Here is a 12,868-nt window from a genome sequence, read left to right on the forward strand (position 1 = left end):
CGACATAATTATTTAGTCACAATTATACAACTAATACATGTCGGCACTGTGAGCTAGAGTCTTAACAGAAGCTGACATTTAACACCAAAGCTGTGGAAATGCAGCCATGAATGGACCCAGAAACCGGTTTAATATTAACCCCTCCACAACCCAGAAATACAAACAACCTCATCCTCAAGATTCCCGAGGCATACCTTGTTTCCGGCTGAGTTTGGCATAACCGGCTCCGTTTCCTCGGCTGTATAGAGACGACCCGGTGAAGGAGCTGTAAGGAAGAGGAGTGGCCAAGCTGTCCTCACACTTCCCTGAACCTGAAACAGAAGCCCACAGATGTTTCCTTCAATGCTACCAACAGGCCAACGTTTTACCGTGTGCTGCACTTCTACATCGCATCCTCATCCAAGACACGAAAACAGCAGCACGAACTCACAGCAGTCGTTTGCAGCTGCTCACCTGCGTTTTCAGGTAAATATTCATAACTCCACGTAATCCGCTCTTCATGTTGATAACAAAGTTGGCTTTGAGGACATTATTTTACACTCTAATGAGAACTGATTGATGTGTCTTAATACCCAGCAGACAAACACCAAAATCCATCATTTGGACATTTTGTTCCACTTGTACAAAGAACCAATGTTCTCGTCTGTTTATCAAACAATTGAAAGCTGACTGAACCCACTCGTTTGTTCGAGCCAAGGTTAACACGACATCACCGACATTAACTCATCTGTATAACTGACACTGGGAGGTTAGGAGGAGTGTGAGGCTGATGCTGCTGATCTCAGCTCTGTGAACATTTGGATGGAAACTGATGAAACTGGGTGTGATGACACGGTAACAACAAAAAGATGTTTAATGACTGCGTCTGAGATTCTCTGATTAGAGTTTAGAGAGTTTAGAGTTCCAAGCTCCAACGTGTCCAGAACTCTGCTGCCCGTATTATTACTAGGACTTCTTCTACCCACCACATCTCCCCAATCAAGAAGCAACTTCACTGGCTCCCGGTCAAATTTCGCATCCATTTTAAAATAATTCTGTCTACATTCAAGGCTATTCATTCTCTCTCTCCACCGTACCTCTCTGACTTATTACAGATGAAGCTCCCATCCCGCTGCCTCAGATCTTCATCTTCTCTTTCTCTCTCTGTTCCCTCTGCTCGTCTGATCACAATGGGAGGGAGGGCCTTTAGCTGCTCTGCCCCTCGACTTTGGAATTCCCTACCCCCGGACCTCAGAAATATTAGCTCATTCTCTCTTTTTAAGTCCACCCTTAAAACTCATTTGTTTAAAATTGCCTATTCTTAAATTTCTGTATGTTTTAACTTTTATCTTCTATTCTTATCATTGTGTATATTTCCAGTTTTTATCTGTTGTACAGTGTCCTTGGGTGCTTTGAAAGGCGCTATTTAAATAAAATGTATTATTATTATTATTATCTGCTGAAACTACACACTATCTGCTATCAGAGGAAGAGAGCAGAAACACTCAGCACAGCAACATAACCGATGTATAACACGTGTGTGTGAGAGAGAAAGAGGGAGACAGGTGCTGAGCATAGTGATGAGCTTGCTCATATGCATTACAAAACAAGCCTCGCATGCATTCAGCAGCATAAAGAAAGGAGACAAACACGACGTCGTCAGCAGACGACCTGAAATCAGCGTCTCCACCTGATCTTTCTGACAGCAGTACGTCTGAGCTCCTGCTGCAAAACCACAATGATGATATTCCTACAAATCCAGTCTAACTGCTTTTTTAATCACATCGAAAAATAAACTGAGTGGTGCAGAGTTGATCTAGGCTCTAATTTAGTTTCCCGTGTGATGACAGCGCTGCTGCTTCTGGAAGCTGACCCGCCTGCAGTTTAGGGCTGCTCAATTAATCGAATTTTAATCTCGATTACGATCTGGGCTTTCAACGATCATTAAAAATGACTGAGCCGATTATTAGCCCCTCCCTCGTGCTTTACTCTCGCGCTGCTCCGTTTGGCAAATCGAGCGCACCTCTCTGCATTTCGAACACGTGTCACAACAATTAAGAGCAGCGGTCTCCAACCTTTTTTGCGCCACTGACCGGTTTATGCCCGACAATATTTTCATGGACCGGCCTTTAAGGTGTCGCGGATAAATACAACAAAATAAAACTAGTACCGGTACCGAAAAAAGAAAATTTATTCATAACACACGTGAAAAGACCCAGGAAAACAGAGTAAACGATAAAAACGATAACAAAATAACGCTGAAAACCGATAAAAACCCTGAAAACTATACATTTCACACCTGAGCCTCAACTCTCGCGGCCCGGTACCAAACGACTCACGGACCGGTACCGGTCTGAGGCCCGGGGGTTGGGGACCGCTGATTAAGAGGACCCGAGGGAAGCTCGGAAAGCTAAGCAGAAGTTATTTGGAGAGGAGAGTGACTGCTGTTGGTTGAAAAGAGGTAAAAAACCTTCAGTGGTGTGGAAACATTATGGGTTCAGTCAGACGTGGATCAAGTGGACACAGTGTGTAAACTTTGCTACAGTGTCGTAGCTGCACCACAGAGCAACACTGCAAAGTTCACTAAACATAGATGTTTACATTTTTCATTTCTTATATTGCAAACATTTGCACTGTTATCAGTATTTGCACTATTTTATATTATTTTTTGACAATCTTTAAAGTCATTATTCAATACTGTAACGATGGTTAAGTGTTATTGTACATGTTGGTTATCTTTGCACACTGTTGTTGTTCCTTTAAGATTCATGTTTGGTTGTGCTGCAGGAAGTAGGGAGGGTGGTGTGGAGGAAGGGGAGGGGGGACCTGGGTTCTGTGTTGTGTGGGTGCCAGGCTGAAGAGAGGTGTAGCACGAGGGCGCTCTCCCCTGAGTTAGCAACCCGCTTGCTTATGTGCCGAATAAACGGACAAACTGAGACCCAACCGTCTGGTTCTTGTGAACGTTACATTGGTGTCAGAAGTGAAGAAAGAAAAAAGAACCCCAGAACGCCCGAGACCCTGTTGCCGGCGACGCTTGCCGTTACGAGACGAGGATGTTGCCGGGCAGGATTAAGAAGGAGACGGAGGAGAGGGAGGTTCGTCCGCGCTCGCCCGCCCATGGAGTGAGGGAAACGGTGCTGCGGCTGTCTGCCGAGGCTGGATTTTCTCCAGGTTTGACTAGGCTCGGGAACTGTTCGCACAGCGGCCGCGATTCCGGCGGGAAGGAGTCGACCTCGCTTGGCGCGCCGTCACGTGATGTAAACAAACATGGCGGCGCCCAGCAAGCTGCAGCGCATATAAAAACGCCTAAGTTCAGCGGCAAGACGCCATGGGAAGTGTTTATCGCACAGTTCGAGCTGTTAGCTGTTGCAGCTGGCTGGTCTGAGGAACATAAAGCTCTCCAGTTGGCTTTGTGCCTGTGTGAGGATGCAGCTGCATGCCTGCTGCTGCTGACCGAGGAGCAGAGGGGAGATTATAATGCTCTGGTCGGAGCACTTCAGAGGCGCTTCGGGCAGTATAACCAACCAGTGCTGCTGAGGTCGGAGTTCCACAACAGACGCAGATTGCCAGGTGAGCCCCTCCGCATTTTGGCCCATGAAGTCAAGTGCCTTTGCCGGAGGGCGTATGACAGCATGCCACCATCAGTGCAGGCGGAGTTAGCTCGGGACCAGTTCCTGCAGGCCCTGAGCCCTAAAGAGCTCCGTATGCAAACTCAGCTTGCTCGGCCGGCCACACTCAGTGCAGCCCTGGAGCTAGCGTTGGAGAGGGAGATGCTTGCGGGATCCTCTGGGGGCGCTGATGACGCACACGTGGTGAGGGCTGTGTCAGCACCTGTGGAACAGACGGAGACGCCAGCGGGCCTGTGCAGTTTGGTGCAGGCGGCTTCGCTGCAGTCGCCTTCCCCTCGGGCTGGCCCACACCGCCGACCGCAGAGCTGCTGGAGATGTGGACAAGTCGGACACCTCATCAGGCAGTGCCCCAAGCTTGCAGCGGTTCAGGGAAACGCCCATGGGCCCGTGTAGGCGGGAGTACACGGGCCTGGGAGAACGACATCCCCACTCCACCGCCACCCCCACCTGGTGCGGCCATCGCTGTGGGCTGGACCCAGGTTGGCGGCTTTTGCCATGTTCCAGTGACGATTGCGGGGGTGTCCTGTACGGCCCTGCTGGACACGGGGTCCAATGCAACGCTGGTCCGACCCGATGTTGTCCCACCCGGAGCTGCTGTGCAACCGACTAATGTGCAACTTAAGACTGTGACCGGTGATCTGGCCCCAATGAGAGGGAGGGGAGTGTTCCAGTTCAAGGTGGGGGACCTCGGTGTGTCTTATGCTGCCTGGGTGGCTGACGTGCAGGACGCCTGCATCCTTGGGCTGGATTTTTTACGAGCCATTGGTGGTGTACTGGACTTAGGCAAAGGCTTCCTCGCACTCCCTGATGGGAAGAAGGTGCCGCTTATTCCCCCCCCGGTCTGCACAGCATCTGCCGCGGCGTCCACCTCCACCGCAGAGACCCCTGCAGACCCGCCAGCAGAACAGCGAGCGGAGGAGGAGGAGAGGCTCTCAGCAGTGAGGAGTATCTGGTCAAAGAACTGTGAGGGGCTGACTCCACAGCAGCAAGAGAGTCTATGGCAGGTACTAAAAGAGTTTAGTGACATTTTTGCCCTGACAGAAAATGATGTTGGCTTGACACACTTGGTAGAGCACGTCATTGAGACCGGGGATGCCCAGCCTATTAAAGTGCGCCCCCGCCGCCTGCCCCTGGCTCATCAGGAGGCTGCAGACAGAGAGTTGTGTGAAATGATGAAGGCGGGCATCATAGAGCCATCTGATAGCCCGTGGGCCTCCGCGGTGGTGATGGTGCCTAAGAAAAAAAGTCCTAGGATGCGTTTCTGTGTGGACTACAGACCACTCAACAAAGTGACGAAGAAGGACTCTTACCCCCTTCCTAGGATTGATGAGTCTCTCGACTTAGTAGCCGGGTCCTCCTGGTTCTCCACCCTGGACCTGCGGAGTGGCTACTGGCAGGTGCCACTGTCCCCGGAATCCAGACCGAAGACAGCCTTCTGCACTAACAGGGGACTATGGCAGTTCAAAGTCCTGAGCTTTGGTCTTTGCAACGCTCCTGCGACCTTCGAGAGGCTTATGGACAGTGTGCTGGCTGGCGTCCCACGGCAACGGTGTCTGGTTTACCTGGATGATCTTCTAGTGCACGGGAGCTCCTTTGATGCTGCCCTGGATGCCCTGAGACAAGTGTTGGAGAGGGTGGCGGCTGCAGGCCTGAAGCTGCATCCCGACAAGTGCCACTTCATGAGGAGGGAGGTGGAGTTTCTGGGCCACAAGCTGGGTCGTGAGGGCATCAGCACTTTGGAGGAAAAAATTCACACCATTACCGAGTGGCCCACACCAGCAGACCAGAAACAGCTCAAAAGCTTCCTAGGACTGGCGTCTTATTACAGGAGGTTTGTGAAGGGCTTTTCCTCCATAGCCGCACCACTCTTCCACCTGCTGCAGAAGGACCGTGACTTCATCTGGACCCAGGACTGTCAGCAGGCGTTCAACACCCTCCGCAAATCGCTGACAGAGTCCCCAGTCCTCGCCCCCCCCTGACCCCACCCTGCCTTTTGTCCTGGACACTGACGCAAGTAATGTGGGGCTGGGAGCTGTGTTGTCGCAGGTTGGGCCGGAAGGTGAGAAGGTGGTGGCGTACTTCAGTCGGGTCCTGAACAGGAGTGAGCGGCGCTACTGTGTCACACGACGAGAGCTGCTGGCTGTGGTGGCAGGGGTGAGACACTTTAAGTACTACCTGTGCGGCACAGCATTTGTTATCAGAACTGATCATGCTGCCCTTCAGTGGCTGATGTCTTTCAGGGAGCCAGAGGGACAGGTGGCTCGCTGGCTGGAGGAGCTCCAAGCCTTCAATTTCACTGTGGAGCACAGAGCAGGGACGCACCATTCTAACGCAGACGCCCTCTCTCGCCGCCCATGTGCTGCAGCTGGCTGCCGTTACTGTGAGAAGCGAGAGGAAATAGAGCGGGAACTCACGACAATAGACGGAGCAGCACAGCTCGCCTGCAGGGCTCTTCTGGTGGTGGATGCAGTGGAGTGGAGGGCACGGCAGGAACAAGACACGGACCTGCTGCCGGTCCTGCAGTGGCTGGAGAAGGGGGAGCAACCCCTTTGGGATGAGGTCACTGGGTTTTCCATCTGTACCAGGGGGCTATGGGCCAAGTTTGCAGCTCTCAGGCTGAAGGAGGGGGTGTTGGAGCGTGCCTGGAAGGATCCTGCCACGGGGGAGGAGAGGTGGCAGGTTGTGGTGCCAAGGTCGCTGAGGTCAGCGGTGCTGGAAGCCTGCCATGGGAGCACTGGCTCCGGCCACTTTGGGGTCTCTAAGACTCTCTGCCGCCTCCGCCAGGGCTATTACTGGGGTCAACAGCGGAGGGATGTGGAGGACTTTTGCCGCAGCTGTGATGCATGTTCCTCACACAAAGGGCCACAGGACCAGTCCCGGGCTCAGCTTCAGCAGCAACCAGCAGGGGCTCCAATGGAGCGAGTAGCTGTGGACGTCATGGGCCCATTTCCTCGCACAGACAGAGGAAACCGCTATGTTCTTGTGGCCATGGACTATTTTACCAAGTGGCCGGAAGCATACGCCATCCCAGATCAGGAGGCTGAGACTGTCGCTGATGTATTAGTGGAGGGGATGTTCAGCCGCTTTGGAACAGCAGAGACCCTCCACAGTGACCAGGGGCGTAACTTTGAGTCCAAGGTATTTGCTGCCATGTGTGAACGCCTTGGGATTAAGAAAACCCGCACCACCCCACTTCACCCCCAAAGCGATGGACTGGTGGAAAGGTTTAACAGGACGCTGGCCCAGCAGCTAGCCATCCTTACCTCAGAACACCAACGGGACTGGGACTACCATCTTCCCCTTATCCTCATGGCCTACAGGTCGGCAGTGCAAGACTCCACCCAATGTACGCCTGCCCTGCTCATGTTAGGGAGAGAGCTGAGAACTCCTGCAGAGTTGGCTTTTGGGAAGCCCCCGGACGCGCCAGAAGCACCACCAGGCCGGGACTACGCAAGGAAGCTGCAGGACCGGCTGGATTCTGCACATTCCTACGCCCGGGAGCAGCTGGCGAAGGCAGGCCTGCGCCAAAAGAGGAATTATGACATCACCACTAAGGGGAGGCACTTCCGTGCTGGGGAGCTGGTGTGGGTCTACAGCCCAAAGAGAAAGAAGGGACGGTGTCCTAAACTGGATAGCAGCTGGGTGGGGCCTTGCAGCGTCCTAGAGCGAGTGGGGGAGGTTGTTTACAGGGTGCAGTTGCCTCCTAGGGGGAGGATAGTAGCGCTGCACAGAGACCGGATGGCCCCCTACAGAGGGCAGTCCCTCCCCTCCTTTCCAGAGGGACGTGTACAGAGCGTCCATGACCCTGCTCAGAGGGGCCCCCGACCGGGGCTGCGTTCCCCTCCCTCGGACTCTTCACCCCAAAGCCCCGACGCTCTGCGCCCACCTCAGGGGCTCAGGAGGTCAAGGAGGGAACGTAGGCTACCACCCCGCCTCAGAGACTGTGTCGTTCCCTCAGGGACGAGGAACTTATTGCTGGGGGGGCAGTGTAACGATGGTTAAGTGTTATTGTACATGTTGGTTATCTTTGCACACTGTTGTTGTTCCTTTAAGATTCATGTTTGGTTGTGCTGCAGGAAGTAGGGAGGGTGGTGTGGAGGAAGGGGAGGGGGGACCTGGGTTCTGTGTTGTGTGGGTGCCAGGCTGAAGAGAGGTGTAGCACGAGGGCGCTCTCCCCTGAGTTAGCAACCCGCTTGCTTATGTGCCGAATAAACGGACAAACTGAGACCCAACCGTCTGGTTCTTGTGAACGTTACAATACATTGTTATTGTTAAATAAATATCGCCAAAGAATCGAGATCTCAATTTCAGTGAAAATAATCGTGATCATCATTTTTGCCATAATCGAGCAGCCCTACTGCTGTTCACCCGACCACTGAACAACCTCCATCCATGCTTTTGTTCTTCATCATCATTTTTAATATGCAAATGCAAGAAAACTGTGAATGATTTCTGATGTTTTTTCTGTTTCTGCACTGAACTGAAGTCTAAACCAAAACTGCTGCTTTGTTGTAGTTTTACATGAGGGATAAAGAATGAAACCAGACGACTGTACTGGGCCATTTCCCCTTGAATCAGCACAATTTGTCAACCGACGTCATCAAGGCAGACATTTGGTTCACTTTAGATCAAACATTCTTCACCAACTTTTGACCATATCCTTTTTAACCAGCTGTTGTGAAGTGATGAACATCGATGCTCCAATCACGGCTGACAAGGTCAAAGATGTTGACTCAGCTGACTTTTTTCAAATGGAAACAAAACTAAATGCATGAACTTCAACAGTTATTTGAGCACAGGCAGGAAAACCCAGCAACCTCAGCAATGACCTAAAACACAGTTTTAAAAATAACATGTAGGGGAAATTAGCCAAAAAAAGCAACAGAAATATTTGCTGAAAGGCCGTCAGCCAATTTATTTTGACATGATTATAAAGGCTGAAACAGTCGGAGTGTTTCACTGGCGCCAGAAATGACAAACGGATACAAACATATATTTAGGAATGCATGTACGTACAAAGAAACATATTAGAGGTCAGAATCAGCAAACACCCCACGGTACTGTGTTATCACCACACAATATTATTGTATTCTTTACATTTTCAATACGCTGAGTTTTAGATTACGTCCTCTAAGTTAAACTGTTAGTTTTCTTACTGCAAAATCAGACTATCGATCACAGAAACACTGTGACTGAAAGCCAACATAAATGTTGCCATAATACAGAGTCAAGCTGCTACTTCTGCTCCAAGTTTGTGATTAACTGGGGTAAAGTTGGCAATTACAGGCAATCAGTTTCTGATAAAACACCAATAAACTGTGATAAGTCATCAAAAATCACGTGTTACTGTCTGCTTAGACATAAATTCACATTTAACTATTACATCTGCACTCAGCGAATGTCCTGATTTATACAAATACCAAATAAAGTAACATGTTACCAACCAAAATACAACCAGCTGGTAGCAAGCTGAGCGCACTCTTGTAGAGAACCAGACTCGTTAGTCTGGTGGTATCGATTCTACTTACCAGTTCCAGCTGCACTTGCACTACAATCAGATGATTTTAGTTCACGGTGGTGGGAAACAGTCTACAGCATGGATGTGGCCGTTACTTTTATTTTTGTTGGGCAAAAATGCAAAAGTGCGAGTACAGGGGAAAATGCATCCAGAACAGAAACAGCTGTATTACAGTTCTTTGCAAAGCAGACACGATGGAGCTAATGAAGACAACCTGGCCAACGCACAGAGCAGGAGAGCTAATGTTACGATTGTTAATATCCCAGAGAAGTCTGAGGGTGATGATGTATTTGGCTACATCATCCCAGGCTTTAGAAAAAAACTTTGAGAGAAGAACCTTGAGTACAGCAGCACTTATCCCACCAAACTGTGGCTCTGACATGAAGTTTTTCCTCCATCTGAGGTGGAACCTTTCCTGTCCAGTGTGGAAGAGGCCTACAGTAAACCACTGTTACACATGATGATGTAAACGTTGAAATGAGAAACTATCAGCTGCACCTTAAATGTCTAAACACTGTTTTGTTATATGCAACAACTGGTTATCATGCGTGCTACTTTGTACTATTTTCTGTGAACTGGTTTGGTTGTTCCTTTATGAAGCTATGACAGTACTTCTGAACGCTCCGCTAAGGCGCTCAAGGTTAGAGATGGAGTCCTACCTGCCCGCGTTTTTGTCATGGGGAGATTACAGGATGGCTTTTTCTTTTTTTCCCTCTCCACTCTCTCTGTACCACGTTTGACTCTGTAAGTGTTGGAAATCGTAAACATCTGGCAACAAGTCGCAGGCTTAGTCAGACTCTGAGCTGCTCTCCTAACCAGGGAAAGATTCATTTGCAGTGTGTAAACTAAATCTATTTTGTCTCTGTGTCTTATTTATTATCTTTTAAAACAAAAAACAGAATGTCCTGCTGTAAAGCATACTCGATGCAAACCTTTGTTAATTATTGTATGTACTTAATTAAAAAACACGCCTAGAAAGCAGGGACGTCACAATACCAGAAGATTAGTAGTGGGAACAGTCCCAGTACAATTATGTGATTCCCATTTTGATAGCAAATTAAAATGACTGTCCCAGCTACGTAACCACAATCGTCTTTAAAATCAGTGACACGGTGGTGATAGACCACGAGAGGACACGACACAGCCTGATGTTAGCGTGGCTGCTGTAGCCTGTTAATGCTACTGTGAGCTAAAACAGCAGTTATGTTAGCTTAAGCATTTCTACAATGGCCTCAGAGAACACTTGTGTGTCTTTCACAGTAACAGAAGGGCAACACTGGAGGCTGCTTGATGTTGAATTGAAACCTGTAATTCTTTGAACAGATGCCAGACGTTCAGGTGCTCTGGTAAACTGGAAGCATTTTCTCTCCCAGTATAAAAAGCATGATAGCACTGGTTGCATATTATCCGTTGTTAACCTTTGGTCACTGACTTTGAATGCAACAAACTTTCATACCCGACTCTGCCCTTCTTATCACTGAGCTGGAGCAGCGCTGCCTAGCTGTAGTTTTCAGTGTGTATGCTGGGTCCTTATTCTTCTTCGTCACCACCAGCTGCATGCATGTGCTGCCCCCTTCAGTTCCAGCAGAACTGGAGCCTCGGTAAATATGCTGCTCACAGTACCTTATACTAAATTATCCATCCGTTCATTTCTTCCATGTGTCCACTTCAGAGTAACTATCGTCATGGTATCAGAATTTCTGTGTCAAAATCAATACGGGCTCTGGTCACAGCCCAATAAAAGATCACAGTTCTGTCATATTCAGTTACTCTTATTGGCTCCTTATTAAATCCAGAGTCAAATTTTAAAAAGCTCTGATGCCCATGGTTTTTGGGTTGGGTCTGCTACTGGTCTCAAGTGTAGATAAATGGGAAGGTTGTATGAGGAAGAGTGTTTGGCTGAAAAACCTGTGCCAAACCAAACATTTGACTGATTACGTCACATGAATACGTTAAACAGATTAATAAGATTATCCAAGTTACCAGAACCAGTCAAAAACAAGACAAAAGTCAAAAAGCCCGTGGATCATGTTGGCATTTAGAGTTTTCTCAACTTTTTCTTTATTGTCCTGTGTGCATTCATGATGCCTTTCTTCCCTCCTCCATATGTGCTTATATGTCCCTAATACATGTGATTAGTTCTACCTGCTTTATACTGTGTGGTCTTTGGGGGTCTCCCGATGCTCCTCTTTTCCCTTTCCCATCACTGCCCAGCCAGTCACCGGCCGCAGCAGATGGCTGCCCTTCCCTCAGCCTCATTCTGTCGGAGCTCTCTTCCTGTTGAAGGGCTCTGTGTGACTGCTGGGGCTCTTACCTTTTGCATCAGCAGCTCCATGAACAGAACAGCTGCTGTGATCTAAATAAATACAAGCTACACTGAGACTCCTGCTATTTATAGCTCCATCTGTGGAGCATGCATGGATATATTACACAGTCACAGATGGTGTGTATTGGTCATGCTATTATTCTGATGTGTTGTTGAGATTCTGTCTAGAAGTCCACGGTGGACCGAGACACGAGTGTGTCTCCACGCAGAGCTGCTATTTCTACTGAAGCCCAATCCTTTTACACGTTAGACAGAAATATTGGTACGAGCGTAATTTTCATATGAATGAATGTTTCCAAATTAACCTCGGTTGCTACGGTAGTGTGTGTGTGTGTGTGTGTGTGTGCGTGCGCGCGCGCGCGACAGCCTACTTACGGGATGCTGAGGATGCAGCGCTGGAGTTGCTGATGATGTTACAAAAGACGGGCAGCAGTAACAAAGCGCTCCGATGAAACATGTTATCCGCACGGTGAACGAGACGAGCACAGACAACAAAGCAGGTGCAGGCGGGATCCCGTGCCGCGTTCCCTCCGCTGGGCTGTCTGTTGTTCCAGCGACACACAGCCGAGACGCGGTTTTCCTTTATTAGCAGCCAGGAGCAATGGTTGTCCGCCCACTGCGTCGTGTACGTCTTTGCTTTCTCTCCTGTCCCATCAATCTGCCCAGCGGCACCCCAGCTGACTTCAAACGACACCCTCCGGTACCAGCCTGTGAGCGGGACGCGACTGTGCTGCGGGCCGGGCCTCGAGCTCCAGGTGCGTGGTCAGACAGTGCGATGGAGGAGCAATCAATACACCGCAGGAGCAATCGATACACCCCCACTCTCCACAATACTTGGTACGGTCTGATATGTACAACAATACAGGGTTCTTTGAAAGGAGGGGGGACAGAGGGGTAACAGAAGGGTCCGCACGCGTCCCGGAGGGAAAACACAAGAGAGGTGGCACAAAGCACAGAAAGGCCTGGAACAAAATATCATCTTCAGTTTATTTTTAACATAAAAACATGGAAATCAGCCTCCACGACAGACTCACACCACAAATTCAGACTAAAAGATACATTAAACACACAAAAACAAAAGGCCTGAATTAATATATAGAAATGGTTCGGAGTAAAAACAGGCCAGTTTACACCATAGCATACTAAAGACAGTGCGCTCACACCACAGATGTGTCCCTGCTCCTGTAAAGAGCAAAGAAATAAACATAATGAAATATTCTTTAGAAATGATCACAAAGCAGCTCTTAATGAGGCTTCAAGGATAAATGAATGATGACAACTTCTTTGTCTTATAGTCAAATTTCAGGACTTCATGAAATCCTTTTTACAATGTAAGCGCATTTTTGGGTGACTTCACTTCATGATCAAAATCAATAAACAAACAAAAAACAGTGTAAAAAGTATTTACACTCAGGT

At 49.0% G+C, this 12,868-nt stretch overlaps 1 protein-coding gene across 1 annotated transcript in view; it reads right to left on the bottom strand.

Moving 5' to 3' along the window:
- Positions 1–12,266, bottom strand: part of cntnap2b (contactin associated protein 2b) — a 48,237-nt gene extending 35,971 nt beyond the window's left edge. The window contains exons 1-2 of the mRNA XM_086272249.1: positions 11,828–12,266; positions 195–311 (exon numbers count right to left, since the gene is read on the bottom strand). Of these exons, the coding sequence (XP_086128375.1) occupies positions 195–311; positions 11,828–11,909 (199 nt within the window). The 5' untranslated portion in view covers positions 11,910–12,266. The remainder of the gene's footprint in view (positions 1–194; positions 312–11,827) is intronic.
- Positions 12,267–12,868: the final 602 nt, after the last annotated feature.

The sequence above is a fragment of the Aulonocara sp. 'chitande type north' Nkhata Bay genome, linkage group LG18 (assembly GCF_057382095.1).
Source record: "Aulonocara sp. 'chitande type north' Nkhata Bay isolate Kocher_YH1m ecotype deep benthic linkage group LG18, A_spYH_male_GT1.1, whole genome shotgun sequence".
Lineage (NCBI taxonomy): Eukaryota > Metazoa > Chordata > Actinopteri > Cichliformes > Cichlidae > Aulonocara > Aulonocara sp. 'chitande type north' Nkhata Bay.